The 26,988-nt window shown below is 36.5% G+C and overlaps 2 protein-coding genes across 3 annotated transcripts in view; both read left to right on the top strand.

Moving 5' to 3' along the window:
* The first annotated feature begins 4,922 nt into the window (after positions 1–4,922).
* shprh (SNF2 histone linker PHD RING helicase) lies at positions 4,923–25,184 on the top strand. 2 transcript variants are annotated; one of them, XM_084097587.1, is made up of 30 exons: positions 4,923–5,051; positions 5,594–6,187; positions 6,308–6,437; positions 6,946–7,164; positions 7,252–7,330; positions 7,469–7,619; positions 9,470–9,566; positions 9,818–10,074; positions 11,179–11,805; positions 12,508–12,759; positions 12,863–12,941; positions 14,003–14,166; positions 14,257–14,513; positions 14,614–14,735; positions 14,851–14,939; positions 15,534–15,626; positions 15,728–15,835; positions 15,937–16,079; positions 16,173–16,346; positions 16,679–16,741; positions 17,403–17,628; positions 17,723–17,860; positions 17,953–18,054; positions 19,594–19,665; positions 19,740–19,928; positions 20,077–20,169; positions 20,257–20,343; positions 21,002–21,180; positions 22,274–22,354; positions 24,136–25,184. In XM_084097587.1, the coding sequence occupies exons 2-30, from the start codon at positions 5,603–5,605 to the stop codon at positions 24,230–24,232; spliced, it is 4,953 nt and encodes a 1,650-aa protein (XP_083953713.1). In that variant the 5' UTR covers positions 4,923–5,051; positions 5,594–5,602; the 3' UTR covers positions 24,233–25,184. The 2 variants fall into 2 exon arrangements, with proteins under 2 accessions (XP_083953713.1, XP_083953714.1); XM_084097588.1 differs by lacking the exon at positions 24,136–25,184 and adding an exon at positions 23,980–24,046.
* Positions 25,185–26,276: 1,092 nt separating this feature from the next.
* LOC311072099 (pancreatic secretory granule membrane major glycoprotein GP2) overlaps positions 26,277–26,988 on the top strand; it is a 7,667-nt gene continuing 6,955 nt past the window's right edge. The window contains exon 1 of the mRNA XM_084096850.1: positions 26,277–26,835. Within this exon, the coding sequence (XP_083952976.1) occupies positions 26,754–26,835 (82 nt within the window). The 5' untranslated portion in view covers positions 26,277–26,753. The remainder of the gene's footprint in view (positions 26,836–26,988) is intronic.

Here is a 26,988-nt window from a genome sequence, read left to right on the forward strand (position 1 = left end):
CTATTTTCTCAAGAAAAAGGGTAGCAGAAAAACAATGTTGGTCATTTATCAACAATGCACAGGTAAACCAGTTGTCTTCGTTTCTGCATATGTCACACACACAAAGACGGAACAGGATCACACAAACATTCTGATCTCACAATCTCACTTTATTTCTCATTATTGCATCTTTACCGTATCTCATAAATGTTGATGTAGCAGCACAGATTCAACCTTCTTTTTGTGTGTTTGGTTTTTGGTTGCATCCTTGGATATAAAGTCACAGCTGTTAAGTATGAAGTCACAATTTCCTTTTAAGGAATTTCCATAGTTTAGTGGTAGATAGAAAAGCAAGATGTGGGAGCATCAAAAGAGTTATTTGTACGAACATTAGATCTTGAGATTGTGATGTTTACAAGTTCTTAATTTCGCAAAATGCAGTCAGTCTGCTGAAATAGTTTTACTTTTGTCAGAAACTGGCTGAATTGGTTTCTATTTTCTTAAGAACAAGGTGGGCCAAATTCATGAAAATCTTCTCAAGAAAGAAGATAAAAGTTCTAAGGAGACATTCTAAGAAGAACATAAGAATGTTCCTAAGTGCAATTCAGTTCTCAAATATTTTCTTAAAAATGTGTTGCTTCAAGCTCAAGTATAAACAACATGCAAACTGGCACAATAGACTGAAAATGTAACAACGACAAAAACAACAACCAAAATTAAATCTGCAACAACCCAGTCTCAGTTTCTTTCAAATTTCATATTTAGTTCAATGCATCAAGTAATGTTAACATGCTAAACATGTATCAATACATTTATAATTAATACTGAACAAAATTAATAAATGATATAATATTGTTAGGTCAGGTTTCCTAATGACTGTTGACAAATTGTAAAAGGTATTGTAAAGTTAGTGAAAAGTGTTATTCTAACATTCATATTAGTAATATCCATATTATTATTTTTAATACTAAAATGAATACTAATCTCTTTATACATTTAAGCAAATTCAATTAATATTTTTTTTAAATTGAATGCAAGTGCAAATATTATGAGACCTAAACATCATTTGTTTTAGAGTCACTGTCACACAGGCACGTTTGAGCTTCCATTTTTGCATAATACGCTCCAGGTAAAGCGTAAAACACGTAACAGGCAAATAAACGTATGTCAGGTATTTTTTGCAAAAACTGAGCAAAACAGTATAAAAGTATATAAAGTTGTATTCAAAGTCTTCTGAAGCCATATGATATCTTTACGTGAAGAACGGATCTTAATGTTTTAATCACTGAAATTATCCCGCTGCTCCGTGAATGCACGCAGTCATTTCTCATTCAAAAGATACACTCGACTCTTTAGCATGACGCAATCAGTCACGAGATACACGAGAGCCAATGCCATTTTACAATCAAAGCTGATGTAGCGTTTCTTCCGGTGGCAACTTTTGATTTTGAATGTGTGCATGATCTACGGCAGATGGAGACGGTGATACTTTTGGGTCTTTTCTTCACACAAATCAATAGTTTGGCCTTGGAACACTAGGAATATTTGTACTTTTTGAATATATTGTGCCTGTAGTCGTATTTGCCTGTTATATCCTGTGTTTTATATCACATAATACTCAAATATCATAATACACAGATTGAGTATGATCCAGTTTACGGCACTTCTCATTCACTTCTATGGTATCTGCAAACAGTGACTGACTGCCACACAATTCTGAACGAAATTCAATGACGTCAAGGCTGTAATGTGATTGGTTATCAAGGCACATGTGATCCAAGTTGGCCGCTACGCTTTCTCCAATGGTAGAGCCATGAACCCTCGTATCTCCCAATAATAAGACCATCTCTGCTATAGTAGTGTTTGACTTCATGCGGCGCTGCGCAGACCAATTAGCGTCAGACTCAAAGCAGTACATGCCGGTTAGAAATGTTGTCCGACTTGAGACAGCGCCGACGCCAAGCCACTGTGATGTATGGCTTTAAAGTACTATAGGGCTCACACACACAGACATCACACCTCGCACTCACACCTACAGGCAATTTTGGATTCAGGATACGTTCTTGTTGTGAGGTGACAGCACTACCCACTGAGCCACAAATTATGTTTTATCAGCAGGTATTTGGTATGGAAAGCTATCAAGAAAAAACGAACAAAAAAATGAAGTATCTCAAAACGGACTAACCTTACAGTAGATTATGACAAATACATACACATGCTACATTTAATAATCAATGATGCATGAGAATGATCCCAGAAATGTGTCCATTCAAACCTACCTCTGTCTCAACAATGAAGAACATCAAAGACAAACTTCATTCAGTTCATAAATTCTTCAAACAGCTTCTTCTGAGGTTGTTCACGTTCTTTCTTTCACAAAATAGAGTCAGGCTGATTAAATAGTTTCACTTATTTAATAAACTGGCTGAACCAGTTTCTATTTTCATAAGAAAAACAGGAGCAAAAAAAAAAACAAAAAAAAAAAACATTGTTTTCTTTTTCTGCATATGTCCACCTGTAAATCAGGCTTGTGACATGATATAGTTAAAGCATTATTATAAGTGTTTCAACAATGTCCTGTCTTAGAAGACACAAGCACACACTTACTGTACACATAGCATATGTTTTCCTCTCAAATTTACCACAAAATTCCCTTTAAAATAAGCCGGTGCCAAAGTATAGCACACGGATATGCATATATCTATAATGGCTAAAGTAGGCTATTATTAATTTACTTCAAGGTACTTTAAAGAATGTCATAGTATTACCATGGTATATGTAATGGTAACAGTAAGTGTTTTGATCGTAATATGTAGGTTCAGTTGGCTGTGTGTCTTTCTCATGTGTATCCCTGTAAGTTTTCAATTAAAGACTGTTTCAAGGATCTCTTGCCTTTGTGAGCGACAGCCAACTGTGACAGATGCATTTGCAGGTTTGATTTTATTGGATTGTAGTTAAGTGTTCACTTCATTAAGCGCTCTTTTAGTCATGTTCACACAGCAGCAGAAAGAGTCCTGTTGTTTTAGAGTGCTAATACAGTTACATTGACACACAGTTCGGTTATTAACAAACGTTACAGCAACAAATTGTCATCTTCTACCACGTACCCGTCAGGTTTTTTTTTTTTTTTTGGTTCGAAATGTAATCTTCAAACTCAAAAGGCTTTCAGAGTACATGTATGATCTTGCACCAGTGTTACTTATTGATATTTAATTTAGTCAAGGTCACTGTTTACAGGGAGTATTTGTGCTGTCTGGAGAAAAGGGGGTCTACACCTATTATTCGTTCACACAGTCATAAATACAGTATGCAAGCTGTTGTATGAAAAATAAAATTTGAGAATCACACATGATTAGATAGCTGTCAAACACTGACAGTGTGAATAGCACTATACCACTATCCCAGTGTTTCACCTCTGTCTCTCTTATCTGACACCCTCATTTCAGTTCATGGAGCTCTCTCCTATGAGCTGATGATCTAAATCAGGACTGAGAACTGCATTACTTGGTTTACAGAGTGAGAAACTGCTCCCTAACAATGCTTCAGCTGTTCAAATAATTGAATCACACAACGATTCAGGCGATTTTGCTTGTTTGACCAACTTAAATCAAAAATCCGATTCAAAAGTAGTTCATACAGAGTTGCTAATTCTGATTCTAAACAGTCGACAAATCCAGAACATAAAGGATTTCAGACTAGTTTGTATTAACTTCTGTCAAGCATCTGTAGAATAACAAACATCATGTTTTCTTGAGCTCTGAAACCTCCAGCACAGGCAAATATTAACCTGGACTGGCCTTTAAAATTTACAAAGAATAATGGCTATTTAAGAATATTTTAATCTCTATCATTTTACCTGGCTGCCATCTATGAGTTATGTTTATGGTTGCTGACCATCCCGTCCGGAAGCCAAGCTTTTCTGGGACCTTGGCAGAGGTGGAAAGATGGCACAAGCGGATTGGTTCATGTCGCAAGTAATTAAAGCTGTGAATATCATTGATATCATGGCATGTTTTCTACAGATGTAGCACCAGTATTGCCCAACATGGCATTGCATTATGCCTACAAGACACGTACTGACACAAGACGAGTCTGACAGTGAATCAGGGATCTGACAGTCTGACTACAAATGGAGAGTCATGTTTCCTGAATAAATGCAGTCAAAAAAGAGGCTGTATTCTAAATGTTAAACTTCCTCTCAGGTGTTGTTCATTAAAAATTTTAACCTTGCAAGGAATCTCAGCAGCTGAACAAACCAACATCTAATATTGAGAAATCTGTTTACTGATTAAACAATTTATTGCTTTATTAAACTTTTTATTAATTACTGTCATTTACTGGCTTCTTTCAGGGTGACCGGGTAATGTGTCTTGGTCTCTTTTATATGATTAGTCTATACATTGTGTATGATAGATTTAACTCATACATAGTCTTTGCTAAACTCTGTGAATGGCATTGCTTTTGTGATGTTTTATTACTATAGGCATAATCTACACATGGAAATATAAATTTTGTGTTACGTTAAACAGTCGTCGCCTATACAATCATTTTTGTAGTGTCATAATTATTATTTTTATTATTTTTTATTATAATATTATAATTATTACATCCATACACAATGATATATTGCCTAATCATTCTCAGTCTGAATAATCTAGAAAATAATTCTAAACAAACTCTTAACATTAGCAAAATATTCAAAAGGTATGAATACAGATATCTGCAGAAGCACCAAGTCCATCATAATTAGCCTACAGATTATAATATTTCTACTTCCACGTCACCCAATTTTTCAAACCATTTAATATCTACCTAAAGATATTAGGGTGTAGGCTATATGAAACATGAGTAGAAGAGTCCCATAGTCGGCTGAAAAAGGCTGTTTAGCGCCATCTGGTGTTTGAGATATTGCAGTGCATTGGCATTGTTTTGGTTCAGACTGACGTCGCTTCCTGTATTTTAAATATGGCGGAGAAACGCATGAAAATGTCGCGCTGGTTTTGGAGCTTATAAAAGTTATTTTAGGACATATATTTGCTGCTGTCAAGAACACGTCCCAAAGCAAAACAAAGGTATATTTCGACTGCTGATGAAGCGGTATACTGATAGTCAGTAATCTGCAGCGTTTGACTGAATGAATGGAATATATAATTTCATTTCTGATATTGTTTATTTACACTGACGTCCTACGGAATTCTTTTCAATTTACTTTTTAAAAAAATCATGCATTTGTTTATTATTCAACTAACTGCATTAGTGTCGTAACGTCAGCATGTTACCACAATTGTTTGTGTGCAGAATTAAATAGAATTAAAGCTGCAGTCTGACATATTGCAGTGTAATATAGTGCAGAGTACGTGATTTTGTAAAGGACAGAATGTGTGTAGTTTTGTAACTGTAAGAGATTTTTGTTTGAACATCTGTACATTTGTGTTTTTATTTGCACTATGTATCTTAACAACTGATATAATACTCCTATACTGTTTCAAATTGAAGTGGTGTGTAATTCTGCTCATGCTTGCTGTTACATTTAGTCTCATTTAATTTGAAGCATTTTAATTCAAAACGGTAAATAAATAGGATAATTAAACTTTGTGTCATCGTATCTCTGCAGGTTTCCACCATGAGCAGCCGGAGGAAACGTGCGCCGCCGGTGCGCATGGACGAGGAGGCCAAGAGGAGACTGGAGTGGAATATGCTTGAAGATCGGAAAAATGAAGGAGATAGTGAAGACATTCAGGAGTCAATCCCAACACCGTCGGACAGCTGTCAGCCTGGACCAGTGCTTGAGAGCAGCCTGGAAGAGGAAAGCCGGTGTTTTATATCTTCTGCAGGCACAGATGAAGGACCATCAGAAGAGCGTCCAAGCTGCTCCATACAGGATTCTCTTCCAGATACCATAGAACTGAATGTGATCCCCCTTTCTGCTCTCGAACAGGGGTGGAACGCACTGATTGGAGAGTTTGACCTGTATCCAAAGATTCCTTTTGTGCTCGGAGACGATTCCTTCTGCCTGCAGAAAACAGGTGACAATCTAAGTCTGAGTCTGGATAGTCATGAATTGGAGGTTGAGACAGGCAGAAATGGTCCTCTCTGCCCTGTGCCGATTGAATGTTCCTGTGGTGGAAAATTGTTGGAGGATCTGGATTGGCTACAGAAAAGAAAGGTCATTAAATTGTGCCATGCTTCAGGAGATGAATCAGTAAAGGTGTGTATTTCAAAATCATCAGGATTGAGCACGGTTTTGTGACTGGATTCAATGCTCTCATCATTGAAACGTAACATTAACGAATCACTGTGTTTTCTCTCCATTTGCTTTTTTGAACAGCTGAAAATCTTTCTTCTCGAATCAGGATTGGGCAGACCAGAATTCCTCAGTGAAGGAAATGGGCGCATTAAAAAAGCCAATCAGCTTCTGCAGAAATTAATGGAATTCTTCTATGACTTCATCATCCCCGGTAATCTTCAATATAATTTTAATATGCCACCATTTAGATTCCCAGCAAAAAGTGAGTGGGTTGCATCAAAATTACATTATTTGTTATTTTGTCAAAGCAAACAGGAAACATAATTACAGTAATACACTTGAGCCTGGAGGTGGAGCTGCACTCCAAGGCCCACTAAGCCCACAAAAATTTAATTCGAGCAAACAATAAATATTTTTTTTTATTAAAATAAATAGGTAAATACAATATTATAGCATTATACTATAATGAGTTAAAACATTTAATAATGTAAAATTTTTCAAGTAATATTTTAGACACATTTATAATATGTCTTTATGCAGGATGAAACTATAAACCTACCTGTGAGATTCATGGTGCTAAAATGAATTTTTATTTTTTATAAACTGTAGGATAAGCTGAAATTGTGCATATTCTGTGCATTGACATTAGTTCCTGTAACATGCTTTTTTTACGATTTGACTTAATTCCAATGTGATTTTTGTTTATATATATTTTTTAGAGGTGATGGACAACGAAGAGGAGGAGTGTGACACTGATCTGGAGCGTCAGAACGTTGAGGAGCTATACGATCATGTCAGACACCTCCACCTGACAGAAGCAGCGGAGCAGAGCTTCGACGTCCAGCACCCGGGCCTCATACCTGTGCTAAGACCCTATCAGACTCAGGCGGTCAGCTGGATGCTGAGGAGAGAGAAGTACAAAAGCAGCAGCTCTCAAGGTTTTTCAAAGCTTTATCATCTTTGCTGTATGTCAGTGCATGAGAACAGTTCAGTGCTAATATACAGTCTTTGTATTCCTTGCACAGAGCAAAGGTTGCATTTTCTTTGGAGGGAAATTATCACGATTTGTGGCAAAAAACTCTTTTACAATCCTTACTCTGGATGGTATGATTCTTTTTCTACTTTGAGCAGTATATACTGAAACTGAAGTTAAAGCAGATGTGCATGAACTATCCAATAATATCAATATCATTTAGTTTTGTAGATCAGTCATTGTTCTAATTACCTTGACCTCAATCACAGCTTGATCCGAGAGTTCCCTCTGGCTGGAGTGGACTGGCCTGGTGGGATCCTTGCTGATGAGATGGGGCTTGGGAAAACCGTGGAAGTACTGGCTCTTATTCTGTGTAACACCCGGCAAAACCTGGAGCACGGGGTTCTCACTTTACCTGTGGTAAGTTTACAATCACATGTGCCCTTAAATGCTTGTAAATAATTTTTACAGAATGTAATACAGTAATGTAATTTCAGTAACACTTTACAATAAGTCGATGCATTAACAAAAAATGTTACAGCATTTAACGATAAACATATACAACTCTTCTTTGTTAGTTCATGTTAGCTCATGTCCATTAAATAATATTATCATATACAGCTTTTGATTTTAATAATGTATTAGTAAATGTTGAAATTAACAATAAATAAAATGAATAAGTGCTTTAGAGGTATTTTGGTAGTACATTGGTAGTTCATGTAATTAATATAGGGGACGCACAGGTACTGCAGGGAGATCAGCAGGAAAAAAAAACCCATAACAGTTGCCGCAATGGCGTTCAAGTACGTAAATAGCGACTGCCGCTCTGCCTTTATAAAGCGGTGCTGAACGCCAATTCCACTGAATCGTTCTTCTTTAGACTGTTGACATAGAAGTTCCTCGCCATAGAAAGCCAGATTTTTTAAAGGTTTAAAGGGATAGTTCACCCAAAAATGGTCATCATTTACTCACCCTCAAGTTGTTCCAAACCCATAAGACTTTAGTTTTTTTGATGAAAGAGCAGATTTTTAATCTCTTTAATGAAATTCGAAAAATTTCTTTCCCTCCATTGACAGCTACACAACTACCAATTTGACGCTTCAGAAAGTTCATAAAGAGATCGAAAAACTAATCCATAGGAATAGAGCGGTTTAGTCCAAATGTTCTGAAGAGACACGATCACTTTAAATGATGAACAGATTGAATTTAGACTTCTATTCACATATTAACATTGATTAGTAAACATAAACAGAAGCTCAACCGAACCTGCTTGATGCGCGAGCACAAACCTCATTGGTTCTGAAGCTCAAACGTCCTGCGTAACACGAGAATGAACCTCACTGTTTCTCGCACATCAAGCGAACATGCTTGAGCTTCTGTTTACCACAACTGATGTGTGAGTTGATCAATGTTTATATGTGAATAAAAGCCTAAATTCAATCTGTTACTTATATAAAGCAATCAAAACTCTTCAGAAAATTTTGGACTAAACCACTCAATTCATATGGATTAACTTTTTGAAGCGTCAAAGTGGTAGCTGTGTAGCTGTCAATGGAGGGACAGAAAGCTCTCAGATTTCATCAAAAAGATCCTCATTTGTGTTCCGAAGGTCAACGAAAGTCTTACAGGTTTGGAATGACATGAGGATGAGTAATTAATGACAGAATTTTCATTTTATGGGTGAACTATCCCTTTTTAAAGGGAGGGCGTGACCAAAAAAGTTTGAGAACCACTAACTTACTTTAATAAATGTAACCTTATTGTAATGTGTTACCGGAATTTTCTTATAAATGGCAAGGGACAATGAAATATTTCTGTGGCTTTATAAAAATAAAATTCTGTATCAAAATTCATAAGGAAAGACCAGTACTTTGTTTAGGCTTGGTTTGTAGGGAATTACAAACCTACGCACATAACTATAGAACCAATTCTTAATGCGCATGTGACCGCCATCAGCGTTTCTCACAGGCTCGCGTTTAAAGTCTGTGTAGAGAGAATGGTGTCGTCTTAGCGGCCCCTAATTTAATAACTAATGATCGTTGCGACAGAAGCGAATCAATCAAAACTAACTTTAGCTGGAAAATAACTTTATTAAAGAACCGCTATAAAGCCAAAACAATCTCTGCTACCTTATCTCTGTAAAGCTGCTTTGAAACAATCTGCATTGTTAAAAGCGCTATATAAATGAAGATGACTTGACTTGACTTGACTTTCCAGAATTTTTCTGTTTTTTTGTTGTTGCCTTACTGTTGTGTCTCTGTCCTCCCCAGGGACAATCTGTGAATTACTTTGTCCCCCCTCCACCATTAGAGAAACAACGAACCATTAAACATGAGGTGAGACCCAAGGAGAAGATCATTTATCCAGGTAAAATGTTTTTAAACATGTTTCATTTTATCAAATGTGATTTAACCAAACAGGACATGTTCCTGGATCAACATCCTGATTGGTCTTGGAGCAGCATTCATGCTATTTTTGTGGTAGGGAAAAATATTTTCATTAACATGTCACAGGTTAGATAATGTTACAGCTAAGGTTGTTGATCCAAGAACATCCCATGTGTGTATAAATAATGTATAATAAATAAGTTATTGCATTCTCTTCCTCTCTCTTTTCAGCTGTTCGTGAGATGCTGTTGACTGCGATCAAGGAAATGAAGGTTGGGAAAGGAGCGTCAATCAATGTCATTTTTGCGTATCTAAGGACCATGTACAAGTACGACACCCTAAAGAACCGTAACCACATTAAGAAAATCTTGACCAAACTCATTAGTGAGAACATTGTGGAACAGATCAAAGGACGAGGACTAGCAGGATCCTTCAAACTGGGGAAAAACTACAAAGAAAAGAAGAGGAAGCCCACCGCTCATCGAACTGTGTGTAATTTTCACTTTTTCTATAGAGAGTTCTAAAAAAATGTGTGTATTAAAAATATAGAAAACAACATTATTATTATTATTATTACTACTAGTATTATTATTATAACCATTAGTTAACCAGGAAAGAATCTCTTTTACAGTATTGGCCAAGATAGGCAGCCAAAAATAATACACAACCAAACCAATACAAATAAGATATACATAGAATATACATTATAAACATTTACAATTCTGTGACTCATCCTCCAATTCTTGAATAATAGATTTAAAATGTTTTAGAGACACCATATTGTATAGCTTTATATATCTTAAATTATGAATTATTATAATTATGATTAAATATATGTTTAAATATACATATATAGTAGGATAAAATAAATTACGTCTTTAAAATCTGATTGGAAAAAGTTGATAGCAGCTACTAATCTTATTGTGCATGTAAGGAACTATATTTTCTAGCACAAGGATGTTACTTAAAGGTAACACCCAAAAATGAAAATTCTGTCATCATTTACTCACCCTCAAGTTGTTCCAAATCTTTTTGAATTTCTTTCTTCTGCTGAACACAAAAGAAGATATTTTGAAGAATGTCAGTAACAGTTGATGGACCCCATTGACTTCTATGGTATTCTTTTTCCTACTATGGAAGTCAATAGGGCCCATCAACTGTTTGGTTACCCATATTTTTCAAAATATCTTCCTTTGTGTTCAGCAGAAGAAAGAGATTCATACAGGTCTGGAACAACTTGAGGGTTAGAGTTAATGATGACAGAATTTTCATTTTTGGGTAAACTATCCCTTTAATGAATTAGCTTAATTTTTTTTCATTAAAAATATAGGAGTTACAATATGACGTCACACTCTGTTTGTATGTTTTAAAAAACGTAATTCAACATATAGACCACTTGAGGTGTTTATTACAAATAAATTACTAAATGCTAAAAATGAATAAATGAACAATAATTTACGTTGCATTTTACAATCCTGCAGCATTTTTTGTAATTTTATTTTGTAGTAACCATTTTGGGGGGAAAAAGAAGACACTCTTTAAATGTGTAGAATGGAAAATGCACTTTTTCATGTTTTGTACTATTTTTGCAGAAATCATTTGACAAGGCCACTCCCAGGAGAACATCTCGTCGAGTTTCTGCTCAGGATAAAGAGGCATCGCTGGCCTCTTATACCACAGCATCAGATTCTGAAGACAGTGTGGAACCTCCTCTCCTCACAGAGGAACTGAAGTGTGAGTCGGGTTCCCTTCTGGACGCAGAGAATCCACAGCAGAAGACGTCAGTAGACATCGCAGATGAAGATGATAAAGAAACAGAAGACAAACCCCAACATCAAATGACAAAAAACATCCATACTGAGAGTACTGAAGCAGATCTTACTCAAAACTCAAAGCCTGAACCTGAAACCCCAACTAGAGCGTCTGTGATCCCGTTTAACACCTCAGATTACCGCTTTGAGTGCATCTGTGGAGAGCTCGGGTTGGTGGACTATAAGCCTCGGGTTCAGTGCCTCAATTGTCTGCTGTGGCAGCACGCGGAGTGTGTCAACTATAAAGAGGAGAACCTAGAAACAACCCCGTTTTATTGCCCTCATTGCCTGGTGGCCATGACACCTGTGTCTACTGGAGCCACTCTTATCATCTCACCCAGCTCCATCTGTCACCAATGGGTGGATGAAATTAACCGGCACATTCATACTTCCTCCCTTAGAGTGCTGGTAAGGACCAACTAGGGAGCTACTACTGCTATTTAGTTAGTTAAACCAGTAGTGGGGACCTTGATTATTTTTTGATTGCATTTATTTAAAAGACTTAAAGGGTTAGTTCACCCAAAAATGAAAATTCTGTCATAATTTACTCACCCTCATGTTGTTTCAAACCTGTATGAATTTCTTCCTTCTGCTGAACACAACATAAGATATTTTGAAAAATGTCAGTAACAGTTGATGGGCCTCATTGACTTCCAAAGTTGTTGTTTTTTTCAATACTATGGAAGAGGAAAAAAATAGAGAGGGATTGATAACGTCAGTCAGAAGAGAGAAAGATGTCAATTTGTCCATCACTCCCACAGCCCCAATTTTTTTCATTTTTTCCACTCCCATTTTTTCGTCATTGAATGCAAAGTTAATATAAAACAAAGTATAGTGTTATAAATATATAAATGTAAAAAATATATATATATAAAAAAAACTTTGCAGGATTTACAATGCTGATGACCATTAAAACGCATCATCACAGTCTGTGAAAAGGGTCCATCAGAGAAGAGATGTCACTGCAAGAGGGAGGGGAAGTTATGTTGATTAAAGATTACGAGGGCGTACAGTCTTATTATTAAAAATAACAATAATGTTGTGCACGCATAAATCACAATGCATAAATCCATTTACATTTTTTTTTTTTTACTTGAAACTTGTTTTTAGGTGTATCAGGGCGTGAAGAGACACGGTTTCATCCAACCCCACATTCTGGCTGAGCAGGATGTGGTCATCACCACTTACGACGTGCTGCGCACTGAACTCAATTACGTCGACATCCCCCACAGCAACAGCAAAGATGGCCGTCGATTCCGCAACCAGAAGCGCTACATGGCCATACCGAGCCCTCTAGTGGCCGTGGAGTGGTGGCGCGTCTGCCTGGATGAGGCTCAGATGGTGGAGTGCACCACAGCTAAGGTCATCACATCAGTCACATTAATATTACTGATATTTATCCTGTTCATTTTTAATCTCAGAGACAGCACAATCATTTTTATGAAATAGTTTTGTATCTGTACAGGCAGCAGAGATGGCTTTGCGTCTCACATCTGTTAATCGTTGGTGTGTCAGTGGAACACCTGTGCAGAGAGGTTTGGAAGGTGAGCAGAATTAATATTTCATTAAAAAAATATCTTGATGTGTATATATACATACACACTAATGTTCAGAAAAACATTTGTTCTGCTTGATATTTTCGTGGAATATATTTGTATGTCCAAATTGTACTATTTATAAATGCCAAGTTCTGTCATGAAACTCTAGATGGCGCAGGCTGGTAGGTCCTTAACTCAATTTGTAGCGATCACATCGTTATCTATATAGTACAGCTGATTGGGTGCTGTTGCATCAGCAACCAATAAGCTGCGGCTCAACATTCAAATACTGGTAGTGTTACTGTTAGCGGTCTGCAGCGTGCTTTTAGAAACCCTCCACCTTCCCCAGCTTCACCTTTATGGAGTGTGTGTGTGTGTGTGTGTGTGTGTGTGTGTGTGTGTGTGTGTGTGTGTGTGTGTGTGTGTGTGTGTTTATACATTTAAAATAAACATCTATTTTTAAATAACCAAACAATCTTTGATTCAAAATTTACAATGTAAGAGCAAAATGCAGGAAATTGTAGTAGTCAAAAATAACCAAGGGATGTTTTGCTTATTTAATAAACTCATGGAAGAATTATATTTTAAAACAATGTATTTATATATATTTCATTTTATTGGAGGATAACCCCTTGAGATGGAACATCTCGTTTTCGAGGGGGTCCATTATATGTGTAACATTATATGTGTAACACACTGCTGGTGTAATAAATAGCAATATTTACCAACGTATAATTTTGACTAACACATTTTATTGTATGTGTATACATATTTATAGTAAAATAACTGGCTGTACTGTAGAAGTGTTTTTCAGAGAAACGAGTATGTGAACTCAGCATGTTTCCTAAATATCTGCAAACATATTATGGTATTTTTATGCTTTAGTAGAGTGAAAAACATACATTACATTCTTTAAAAGAACTTCCCAGTTCATTTGACATTTTTGCTACTGTGGTCACAAATAAAATATCTTAGCATTAACGTCAGCAATGAATCAGCCTAATTTATTCAGATGACAGTTTTATTATGTGATGATAATGGTTTTTGGTTTATATGTTATCTTTTAGACTTGTATGGTCTTGTCCTGTTCTTGGGTGTTGATCCCTATTGGGTGAAGTACTGGTGGGACCAGTTACTCTATCGCCCGTATCGCCAGGGCAATACAGGACCACTCTACAATGTCATTGGTCAATTACTGTGGCGATCTGCCAAAAAAGATGTCATTGATCAGGTTAGCAGGTTAAATCTTTGACTTTAATTGTCTAATCTTAACCAACATCTCATCTGTGCTTTAATTTGGTGTCATATACTTCATTTCCAGATCCAAATCCCCCCTCAAACAGAAGAGACCCATTGGCTCAACTTCTCCCCAGTGGAAGGACACTTTTACCACCGTCAGCATGAGGTTTGCTCCCAGGATGCTCTTGTCAAGCTAAGGAAGATCTCTGACTGGTCACTAAAGCTGGGTAGTTTGGACCGACGTACCGTCACTACCATATTATACCCTCTTCTGCGTCTACGCCAGGCCTGCTGCCACCCGCAAGCTGTCAGGGGAGAATTTCTTCCCTTCCAGAAGAGGTTCTTAATAAAAGATTTTAGATGTAGTTGATCAGTTTTTTGGGAGATGAAGTGTTTCGGTTCATTTCGTCCACAATGATTTGTTTGTATCCTGTTCCAGCACAATGACAATGGAGGAATTGCTGAAGTCGTTGCAGAAGAAATGTCGGGTGGAGTGTGAAGAAGCCCACAGGCAGCTGGTGTGTGCTCTGAATGGTCTGGCTGGAATCCACATCATTAGAGGTTTGTGAGCCTTGTTTCTGAACACCTACAGTATTTATGTACCTGTACCTGTACCTGTACCTGTACCTGCCTCGACTGCTGTAGACGTTAATCAGCGGTTTCCTGTCCTTGCCAGGAGAGTTTGCAGATGCAGCGGAGATGTACAGGGATGTGTTACGATCATCTGAAGAACATAAAACAAGACTGAAAACTGATTCCCTTCAGGTTAATCATTCTAATTCATTCATGTCTGTCTGTCATTCTGTTCTCTCTATCCACCGTTTTTGCTGGCGTTCTATTTGCTCTATTGTTCTGTCTGTCGTTCCATTCACTCTATCTATCGTTCTGTCTGTCATTCTGTTCTGTCTATCGTTCTATTCGCTCTATCATTCTATTCGCTCCATCTAACGTTCTGTTCGCTCTATCTACCTATCGTTCTTTTCTCTGTCTATCTATTGTTCTATTCTCTCTTTATTAGTCTGTTCTCTCTTTCTATCTATCGTTCTGTCTGTCATTCTATTCGCTTTATCTATCGTTCTGTTTGTTCTATCGTTCTATTCTCTTTATATATTGTTCTGTTCTCTGTATCCATCTAATGTTCTAGTCGCTCTACCGTTCTATTCACTCTATCCATCCATCCAGTTCCAAATCCATTTTTTTTTTTTTTTACTTATTTCAATTCATCGTTCCAAATTCATCTTTATTGTTGTTTTGTACAAAGTTTTGTGACCACCTGTTAAAAAGATGTTGAAAATTGTTCCAGAGTTTTTATTGTTGTTTCTCAACGTTATTGGGGATTTTTTTTGTCTTAAATTATAGAGGCTTCATGCAACCCATAATCTGATGGAGCTTCTAAATGCAAAGCATCCTGGGATTCCTCCAACCCTGAGAGATGACAGTCTCAAAGAAGAGGTTGGCTTAAATATAATACATTTTAATACATTTTAATACATTTCAATAAGAAAATGAGATCAGTCTGCTATAATTTTTAGTTCCATGTGTTTTCATCCTAGGCTGAGCAGCTGAAGCAGCATTACATGGCGAAGGTGAATTCAGAGGTTTCAGAAGCACAACAGAACCTGCAACCTGTTCTTCAGCACATTAAAGAGCTAAAACGCAAGGTAAAAGCTCAGTTATCATTGAGCTTATTTTTCATCTTAGTGTTTTAGTTGAGTTTTTTTTAATTCAGTTTAATAATTGATAATTGTGTGCTTTGCCCTAGGTGAACATTCGCTCTCCCTGGTGGCTGGATGTCATACAGCAGGCCATTCAGTACTCCATGGATGATGACCTTGTGGGCCGCATCCAAAATGAGCTCACTTGCAGTTATAAACAACAAGCCAACAAGCTCTCTCTGGCAGACAAGTAATCTTCCACCATTCACTTTAATCCTTTTTAACAGGCAAATATATTTTTTAATGCATAAATTACCATTTAACAAAAACGTCTCATTCATAGGTTTCGAGATGCTCGTGGTCTTCAGTTTCTGCTCAGCACTCAAATTGATGATTTGATGAAATCACAGAAAACGGTCCAGGATGCTGTAAAGAAGCTGGAGGGGCCGCCATCTCAGCAAGTCATCGAGGAAACAACACTTTGCCACCTACGACCTGTTCGACTGCCACTGAACAAGTAAAATCTTTTCAATGTTTTATAGGTGAAGTGCATACTTTATATTACAATAGCACCAGGACCAAACTGAATTGAAAAAATAATGACTGTTTCCAAACAATGTGATTCAAAAATAGTGAAAATGGATGAATTTAAAATGTACTAAATTTTTCATTGCACATTACATAACAATAATGCATTGTCTCTATGTTCCATATGTTTTGTAACTGTCATTGGTTTTGCATTTTTTGCTTTGGAGTTTCTAGCGTTTAAAGAAATTACAAATTGCAAATTGTTGTAATTGTTCACCTCATTTGAATTTAAAATGTGTTCTTTTAATATTTGTTCCATAGCTGTGTGTTTTGCAAAGCTGATGAACTTTTTACGGACTATGAATCAAAACTTTTCTCTCACACGTAAGTTATATCACATTAAATCAATTGGTCATTAGATATTTTGCAATTTATGATATTTCACCAAGAAATTAAAGTTCTGTCATCATTTACTCACCCTCATGTCGTTCCAAACCCGCATGACTTTTCTCTCTTCTGTAGAACACAAAGGAGATGTTTAGCAGAATGCTAAGCTGCTTTCATCCATAAAGTATAGTATCATAAATAAAAGTATCATAAAAGTTGTCAAAATGACTGAATGCATTATATTCCAAGTCATCTAAACCAATAAAAGAAAGTCATGGGTTTCTAAAGACATTTAGGTAAACTATTCTTTATAAAACACTATATGCAGAAAGTAAAGTCAGTAAACTTTATTTTTTGGTGACACTTTACAGTAAGGTTTCATTTGTAAACACTGACTACATTAGTTAAGATTAACTAACAATGAACAATACTTCTATAGCATTTATTAATCTTGGTTAATGCTAATTTCTACTGTCGTTGTGAACTAACATGAACAAACAACTAACAATTGTTTTTAACATTAACAAAAGTTAACAAATGCTGTAAAAATATATTGCTTATAGTTAGTTCATGTAAAATAATGCATTAACTAATGTTAACAAGTCAGACCATATTGTACATTTTTATTTTTTTTATTTTTTTTATGTGTTTTGGGCAGAGTAAAGGGGCAGACGGCCATCTTTGAGGAAATGATTGAAGATGAGGAAGGTCTGGTAGACGACAGACTCCCCACCACCAGTCGAGGATTGTGGGCGGCCAGTGAGACAGAACGAGCCCTCAAAGCCACCCTGTCCTTCGCCAAGGTCCGCCGCTTGGAGTCTGGCCTCATAGAGGAGGGAAACTCCTTCATGGAGCTCTTTGAGTCCTGGAAGAAAGAATATAAGGTTTGTGATCGATTTCTCACTGCATGATGAATGATGAAGTGCTTGAATGTATTCATCAAAATGCCTGTTTCATGAGCATCTGGTGCTCTTTCAGCTGCTGCATGAGTACTGGATGTCACTGCGGGATCACGTGTCGGCCATAGATGAGCTGGGTATGGCCACCGAGAGGCTGCGTGTGCGGTTACCTGATGAGCCTAAACCCAAAGTGCTGCATATCATAGAACCTCACGAGGTGATGATAACAAAAAGAATCTCATCTCTCATCCTAAATGTGACTTAAGAGAAGTAAGAGCCTTTAGTTTGTCTTTTTTTACATGTGAACAGGTGGAGCAGAATAGGATAAAGCTGCTCAATGACAGGGCAGTGGCCAAATCACAACTGCAAAAAAAGCTTGGGCAGTTTCTCTATCTTAATAACCTGGAGAAGGTAAGAAGGTCTTTCTCACTTTAAAGGAACTTTATTTAACATTTAGTAACGTTTTTACACAAAAGTCCAACCATTTTCATCCTCTCTCTGAACCTTGGAGCTAAGTATTTTTTGCTACTATACCTTTAAGTGTTCTATCTTAAAGGGATAGTTCACCCAAAAATGAAAATTAGCCCATGATTTACTCACCCTCAAGTCTCACCCTCAAATGTATTAGAGATTCTTCTTTCAGACGAATACAATCGGAGTTATATTAAAAAATGTCCTGGCTCTTCCAAGCCTTATAATGGCAGTGAATGGCCATTTCTGTTTTGAAGTCCATCTATCCATCCATCTAATGCTCCACACTGCTCCGGGGGGATTAATAAAGGCCTTCTGAAGCGAAGCGATGCGTTTGAGCCGTGTGGAGCACTTTTATGATGAATAGATGCACTTTTATGGACTTCAAAACAGAAACAGCAAAAAGAAGAATGTCATATACACCTAGGGTGACCTGAGCGGGTGAGTAAATCATGGGCTAATTTTCATTTTTGGGTGAACTATCCCTTTATGGCAAGCTGCAACAGGCAAAACCATGTTTTTTCATGCACTGTTCCATAACATGTCCTCTTTCAAACTAGTTGAATGAAAACATCAAAAATACACATTTAAGTGTTTATTTTATTACACTTTATCTATTTGCATTTGTAGATTTAAATTATAATACATATATTTAAAGGCCGTTTTCTCAACAAAAAAAAAAAAAAGATTTTATGCACTGAGCCAATTTTATTAGCTCTTACTTGCACCAAACTGTCTATATTCTGAAGGTTTTTAAAAAGGGGTTTGTTCATATAACATTTACCTGAACTAAATAGGCTACAACATTTTATTACATAATACATGTTTACTAAATGTTTACTAAAAACATGGTGAATGTTTTTGATTTATGGAGTGATAAACAGAGATATCCAAAATCCCCCCTGTAAATTATTTAGCTCTGTCAACAAAAAAAAAAAAAAAGGGCTTTATCTAATTTTCAGATTTCTGTTCTAAAAATGTATGCAAATGAGAAATTAGTGCATATTTAATAAGATAGATGATGCATATAATTGCGTATTTAAACAACATTTCAGATAATTTGTAATACAAAACAATTGTCTCTATGTACTGTGATTTAATCATCTAGTGAAAGTCTGGTGAAATCTATCAGTTAAATTGTTTACCTTATTCACCTGTAGTGTCTTGTCTTAAAGATACATTACACAACTTCTGTCATGACTGGCTGAACTGTCTTCATGTGAAACGAGTAGAAAAGTCTCTAGTTTAGCTTCTACAAAAGTTCTGGTATCATTAGGGATGATATTTTACTTTACGATGTAAAATTGAGCCTGTCTTCATAGTATATTCAAACTTTTAAAAGAGCAAGAAAAATCCTGTTTTGCATGATATGCCTTTAAGACATAGTCGTAGTGGAATCCAAACTTGCACTTGTAGTACATGTATAGATAAACAAAACTGTTGCATTTGATTTAGTAATTCATGTATTGATTGATTCAGTCTCAGGATAAGTCCACTGGCGGTCTGAATCCAGAACCATGCCCAATCTGTGCTCGACCTCTGGGTCAGGAGGTAAAATAAAAACAAAAATGAGTTTGTCAAGTGTATTTGTATGTATATATTCTGAGGGTGTTTTTGATTGATAGTGGGCCGTACTGACCTGTGGACACTGTTTCTGTAACGAGTGCATCGCCATCATCGTGGAGCAGTACAGCGTTGGCAATCGACGTAGAGCCATAAAGTGCGCCATATGCCGGCAAACCACTTCACATTCAGAGATCTCGTATGTGTTCACCACTGAGAGCGCCCACCAGGGGCAGGACATCCCTGTGAAGGTCAGAGGCAATTCCTGCTTTTTTTAGGCTTTTAATGTTTTTTACAATGCAGGTAAATACAAGTGTACTTACTGGGATGAAACACTGATGTGATATTTTCAGGCATGTCAGATATGATTATGATCTCTATAATCTCTTTACCCTGTAGGGTAGCCACTCCACGAAGGTCGAAGCTGTAGTTCGAGTCCTAAAGAAAATCCAGATGACCGACCCGGGAGCCAAGTCTCTTGTGTTCTCCACGGTAACGCTCTCATTAAATGAGTTACTACATCAAACCGCAGACTACAGCTCTTAACCTTTGACCTTGCATTTACGCCTCGTCTGTCAGTGGCAGGGCGTCCTGGACATCATTGCGAAAGCCCTTTTCGACAACAACATGGAGTTTGCACAGATCAACGGAATTCACAAATTTCAGGTTTGTGTTGAATATGATGACAATGTAGCAACAAAACGTTATTTTTTTCCCTTTGCTTTCTGTAATTAATAAAATATCTCATTATAAAACAAGTAGAGACACTAAAATGAGCCATGTTTCATAAATTTAATTATTTCTGTTACCTTTAATTACCCACAGTGTTTTTTTGTGTTTTTTTACAGTGTAATATTAATTCACTTAATTAATTTATTCATTTCAAATGAGACACAAAACTGGACATTAAATGATCAACTTAATCAACTTTAAAACAGTTTTTTGAAGAATTTTTTATTTTATTTAAATATACTATTTATTTAATTTAATTGATTTATTTTAAATGAGACAAACAAAACTCTGGAAATTAAATACATTTTGGAACTTTTTTTTATTATTTGGTTTATTTATCTATTTATTTTTGTAATTATTTATTTATTTATTTATTTCAGATAAGACAAACTATGAAAACTACACTTTCTGTTATTCAGATATAGTTGAGTACAGTTAATGGTTCATGACAGTCTTAAAATGTCCAAATTTTATCCAAATAATTGGACTGTTTGATTATCCTTAGTTATCACTGCATTTCTTTAACCACAAAGCTGTCTCCCCATAATACATCTAAAATGTGAAATGATGATTGGTGCATTAATTTTTTTAGGAGAACCTGAGTGCTTTTAAATACGAGGATAAGATCAACATCTTGCTGATGCCGCTGCACACGGGCTCAAACGGGCTGAACATCATCGAGGCGACGCATGTGCTGCTGGTGGAGCCCATCCTAAACCCCGCCCACGAGCTGCAGGCCATCGGAAGAGTACACCGGATTGGCCAGACCAAGTAGGCATCAACCCATACACAACGTGTTCAGCATGCTCAACACATGTTGCTCACATGAGTTTGAATCTGGCTTGCAGCATATCCAGGCGCGCTGGAAGCTGTTTCATGCGAGGGGGGCTGAGTGCTGGGTCGGAAAATATGTGACGTCATTATGTTGTGGCTGTCGACAAGACATGAAATTTCTCTGTACTGTATACGTGTTGTAGCCATTAAAGAAAACATATTTAGTTTCATATTTATGTTTAAATATTATAGGCTAATGTTATTTTTTAATTTAATCAATGTTAATTATGAAAGTGAGCATGCAGCATTAGAAAGACATGATACGTCATGCGCAATATGTCTGGAGACATGGAGTGGGTAAGACTTTAGTTTTGTAGAAAGACTCTTTTTAAAAGATTTTCGTATAAATTGTATCTTAATTTTGATCAATGTTTTATCAACCAGTTGCCTGTATTTAATAAATAAGAAGCAAATATATAGCAGACAATGTAATAAGGCGCTGGCACGATCACTTGCATTGCACGTGAACTGGAGGGCGCCGAAACTCAGCTTGTGCCTCACAGATTTGAGAAATATAGGCTATCTATTATAGAAAGCTTGAAATGTGAAATTTCGAAAAGAAATAGGCTACTCTCTGATTATGTAATCCACGTGCATTTCTCTCTGGCGTTCATGGCGAGTCCACATCGTCAACTTCATCTTTGCAGCGACACAGAAAACACCAGTTTATTAATAAACAATTAAATGTCTCCTTGCTATTTTTGACACATTCATAATGGTAAATGGTAAATAATCATTAGTTTTGCCGGTTCTTTGTGGCAAGCTTTATGCGTGCGGTCGTGCGCTTGAGTAGGCTACAGCTATATTACGTAAACGCTCATTATCCTGTATATAGCCTATTTACGTAATTAAATTAATATAAAGGGGCGATTTGTCCACTAATGGCCCCCCTTCCTGCGCCACTGAGCATATATCTCTTTTATCAATTAAATGGCACAAATTCCAAAAAGGTTTTTGCATATTTAAACACAAAAAAAAATGAGGCCTGTGGTGTTATCAGATTATTACATTTGCTTTATCTATTTTCCAGATCCACATTTGTTCATCGGTTTCTGATCAAGTCCACCATTGAGGAGCGAATGCAAGCCATGCTAAAAACAGTAGAAAAGAGGTGAGTCTTTGACACACAAGGAGGGCATTTTAAACAAATAGTCCTTGAAATCAAAATTATACTGACTTTTAGTCTATGTATGTTTAACCCTATATAACCATCCTCATAACAAGTGCACTGCTAGAAGTTCCCCTTTTTTTTAATTATCTCCCACCCTAATTCCCTGGTCAACACAGGAAAGAAAATTGCATTTGTCAAGCCACTTAATGGGATCAGAGTAACTGTACTCTTAAGGGGATACCTGCCCTTTATTTTATGGACCACAAAAGGAGAAAAAAAAAAAATGTCCAGCTCTCGCTCATCCATATTATGGCAGTGAATAGCGACCAGCATCACGCTTTAAAAAAAAAAAAATTACAAGTGTTCTAGGCGTATACGATATGTGACCCTGGATCACAAAACCAGTCACAAGTCGCACGAGCCAACAATACATTATATGGGTCAAAATTATCGATTTTTCTTTTATGCCAAAAAATCATTTGGTTATTAAGTAAAGATCATGTTCCATGAAGATATTTAGTAAATTTCCTACCGTAAATATATAAAACATTTATTTTTGTGAGTGAATGCAGCACAATCGCGAACATAAATGTTGTTTATGAAAATGTTGTTTATGAAAAAAAAAACGGTTTTCTCAATGTTTTTGCACCCTCAGATTCCAGATTTTCAAATAGTTGTATCTTGGACAAATATTGTCCTATCCTAACAAACCATACATCAATGGAAAGCTTATTTATTCAGCTTTCAGGTGGTGTATACATCTCAATTTAAAACAATTGACCCATGTGACTGGTTTTGTGGTCCAGGGTCACATATGGTGTGGTGAAAAGCAAATCTAAATGTAATGAATTATTAAACAAAATTCTTGACCTTGGCCTTTGGTCTGCTCTGCATGCCTGCATGGCATGTGTGTTCATGAGACTTTATAAGCGCCGCAGTTCACCCTGTCCCGCCCAGAAAAAATGGTGAGAAATCTAAATAAATAAAAACTCAAAAAGAAATACAACCCATGTACCTCTGAGGTGTATATAACCGTGGGGTCCCTTTATCAGATACACAGAGTTCCTGTCCGATGATATCTGACTCGTGAAGAAAGTACACAGATAACTTTTTGGGGGATTTCTAGGCGTTGTGTTTCATGTCGTGTTTTTGTTAATCTTGATTTCTCACAACTTGTTTGCTTTTTCTGGGTGAGGCGCTAATAGAGGGACACTATTGCGCACATCGTCAAACCCTATTGTATACCCTGGAACACTTGGAGGTAACACTTTATTTTAAGGTGATTATTTACACATTACTACACGTGCTTACTATAGTAATAACATTAAATTATGGATAATGACAAGTAACTAACCCTAAACCAAACCCTAACTTTAACTCTATAGTAATTACATGTAGTTTATATTAACCAGTACTCATTTGAGTATGTACAATGTAACTACGTCACCTTAAAATAAAGCGTAACCCACTTGGAATATGCGACACGATTCACATGGGATCATTCTTTGATAATTTTGCGTCTTTTAAAAAAAACTTGACGCTGGTCACTATTTACTGCCATTATGTGTACGAGCATGAGCGGAACTTTTTTTTTATATTATTTTTTATTCTCCTTTCTATAAAAGAAAGAAGGCTGTATGCCATTTGAACAACACCAGGGTGAATAAATTATGACTTGATTTTAATTTTAAGGTGAACTATCCCTTTAAGTCTTCTGCATATTTACATTGTTTACTGAAAATGACCTTGACTAATCTGTCTCAAATCAACATCTTCTTCAGTCATAGTTCCACGTCCATGAAGCATTCGGAGGCCTCCGTATTTACAGTGGCAGATCTGGCCGAGCTGTTCACAGAGGATAGCGAGGCTCTTGAGTAAATGTCTCAGTCCAGAGGCCAGTAATGTGAACACTACACTATAACACCAGCCAGGAGACGAACTGACCGCTGCTCTCCAGCGCGCCAATATGTTTGCTTTGCACATTCCCCTTTCTGTACGACCTGTCCCGTGGTGTAATTTATTCATTATACTCGATGTGGAAAAGAAAATGATTGAATGTATAAGTCTTGTATCTCTGTTTGTTTTCTAGATTGATTGTTTTCTAGATTGATTGATAGTAGGTGCGATTTTTATTAATGCCTTGTGCATAAACAAATGTTTTTTTAATAATGTTTTAAGGATCTGTATTTAAATTAGAATACATTTCTAATGTTAAACATGCTGTACAGTGGATGCGTTTTATCATTAGCACTCGTGTATTTGTGATTAATCGAGCAAACGTTTTATAAGAAGCCCACTGTAATTACAGTCTGTCAATCTGTGCTGTAAAGTTGATAATTCCAATAATATGTCACGTATCATGTTATGCGCTTGTCCTATTTAATTTTTTTATCTAAATGCGTTTATGGTCTTTTCCATTATGTTTAGGAAGGAAATCGTTTGACTTTACAGCACTGATCTTTGTGGGAGTGTCTTCTGTTCAGACGCTCCATTCAGTGGGTTGTCTGCGGAAAGTCGTAGCAGACCACGTAGGAACATTTATCTGGTGCTATTTGCAAGACAAAAGACATGTGATTCAATGTCTGTAAAACTCATCCAATAAAGACCACTTGTAAAAAGTAAAACCAGAAAGTAAAAAGAAAAAAGAGACTTTCTTTGTCTTGGAATTACCATGTACAAAGACAGAGAAACTGAATTCTTTCTGTTAAGCTGTACTGAAAAACATTCTAATGTCTTTTCATTATAATATCAGTTTGTGATAACCAAAATACAGTCTTGCACATTTTTGAATGGAACAAAATTATCCAATAAATTGATGGCAGAAAGAGAAGCATTTTTATTGTATATTTCTGTTGTGCAGTTTGCAATGTACATTGGAATGTAATTTTCTCTCTCAGGGAAACATGCTTACAAGGACTGATCGTTTTATTGAATATCCTCTGAGAATTCACTTCAGACATTGATTCAGGGTTTCTGCAGGTCTTAAAAAGTCTTAATTCACCCTTACACAAATTAAGACCTTAAAAGGGTCTTAATTCAGAGCAGAAAGTCTTAAATTCATAAAGTTATGGCATTAAATGTTTGCAAAAACATTGCAAAAAATGTATATCTTCCTCAGTGTTTTTGTCCTGTTTTCCAATACAAATATCGAAACATTTTTTATACGTTTACTTGAGATGCAAATTAAGTTTTGAAAAACAAAATGAAACGAGTTCATGCTTAAAACATGAACAAATATCTGTTAATATATAGTTTCCCTTTGAATTAAGGTGATTTTTCTGAGCCAGTTGGCATATACAGTATTTGTTCTTGTTTTAAGCAAAACTCACTTCGTTTTGGCCAATTTCACAAAAAAAAAGACTTCACATTCATTGTCATAGTCATATTATGTCTCCAGTAAATGCATCTTGATTTAATAATCTTTGGACAATGCACTGAAAAATACTGAGGAAGAACATCACTTTTTTGCCGTGTGATCAGAAGAAACAGTGAAAGTTATGTCCATATTCTAGTGGTTGAGAGCAGATGTATTCAAGGTATTATTTTTTTTCTTTTGGAAAATGAATTAAAAAGTAATGGATATCTGTTGGAAGTTGTGTTTTTAAACTCTAAAGTGTTGCTAATGCAGTTTGTGTTTCTCCCTAGACATTTACCTTTCGAGAACATATTGTCAATATCCCTTCAATTTATTCCTTAAATTTTCTTTACTTGGTCATAAAAAGGTCTTGAAAAAGTCTTAAATTTAAGTCTTAAAACCTGCAGAAACCCTGTTGACTGCAATGCCATCATTTTGGATTTTACTATCTAACATTTGAAAATCTCCCTCACAAGGTTGAACGACTGACCTCTTTCTCTGTCCAAACAGTCTTAAAAACATCAACTCCACTGCAAAGGTGTCACTGAACTGCCCTTGACTCATTCTGATGGGATTTCTTTTCAAGCGAGTCGTTGGGGTTCCCGAAACAGTAAAGCGTTTGCCATGCCCTTTAAAAACCTATACAGACAAAAGAGTGAGATAAAACAAGACACTGCCCCTGTACCTCTATTCCCTTTGCATGACAAACAAACTCCTTGTCGACCAACGCACTGAGACATGTAGTGCGGTGTCTGCTAAGTGGGTTGTTAGTAGTATTTTTTTCTGCTTTTGCCTGAAATCTAGTTGGTCGGTGTTACTTTGGACTCCCCCCAGCTTGTCCTATTCATGTGTGGAATCTCATTGTTGGTGTGGACATCATTCAAGCCGCTGTTCCAAAGCAACTGGAGGTTCCCACTTCATTAGAGCTGTGATTTGAACGGCTGGAGAGAGTCTGGATCTGACAGCTAGTCGAGCTGATCGCCGAGAAGATTTGACGGAACTAAATTTCAGGGGAGAAGAAGCCAGAAAGAATCTGCTTCAAGGATGACACCTGTTACGCTGGCGCTCACATGGTCTTTGCTCTCAATATGGACAGTAACTTCTGCTGTGCAGTTTGAAGAAAATGGTAAGTCTAGTCAAACACCTGCATTGAGAAATATTCAAATGCAGTTTTATAATTACATGCATATAAACCAGTTTGGATTTGGGATATACATGTTGGCAAATTTTAGTAAAAGAAACCTTAAAAGAGCTAAAAATTCACTATTTTATGTATATT

Source organism: Abramis brama (assembly GCF_963993115.1).
Source record: "Abramis brama genome assembly, chromosome: 21".
NCBI classification, from domain to species: Eukaryota; Metazoa; Chordata; class Actinopteri; order Cypriniformes; family Leuciscidae; genus Abramis; species Abramis brama.

What these genes read in the sequence shown, in the direction of transcription:
- shprh (XM_084097587.1), top strand. Translation starts at nt 5,603, where the DNA reads ATGAGCAGCCGGAGGAAACGTGCGCCGCCGGTGCGCATGGACGAGGAG. An exon ending in TGGAGTGCACCACAGCTAAG is followed by an intron (nt 12,760 to 12,862) that starts GTCATCACATCA and finishes GTATCTGTACAG; the next exon opens with GCAGCAGAGATGGCTTTGCG. An exon ending in CACCGGATTGGCCAGACCAA is followed by an intron (nt 21,181 to 22,273) that starts GTAGGCATCAAC and finishes TCTATTTTCCAG; the next exon opens with ATCCACATTTGTTCATCGGT.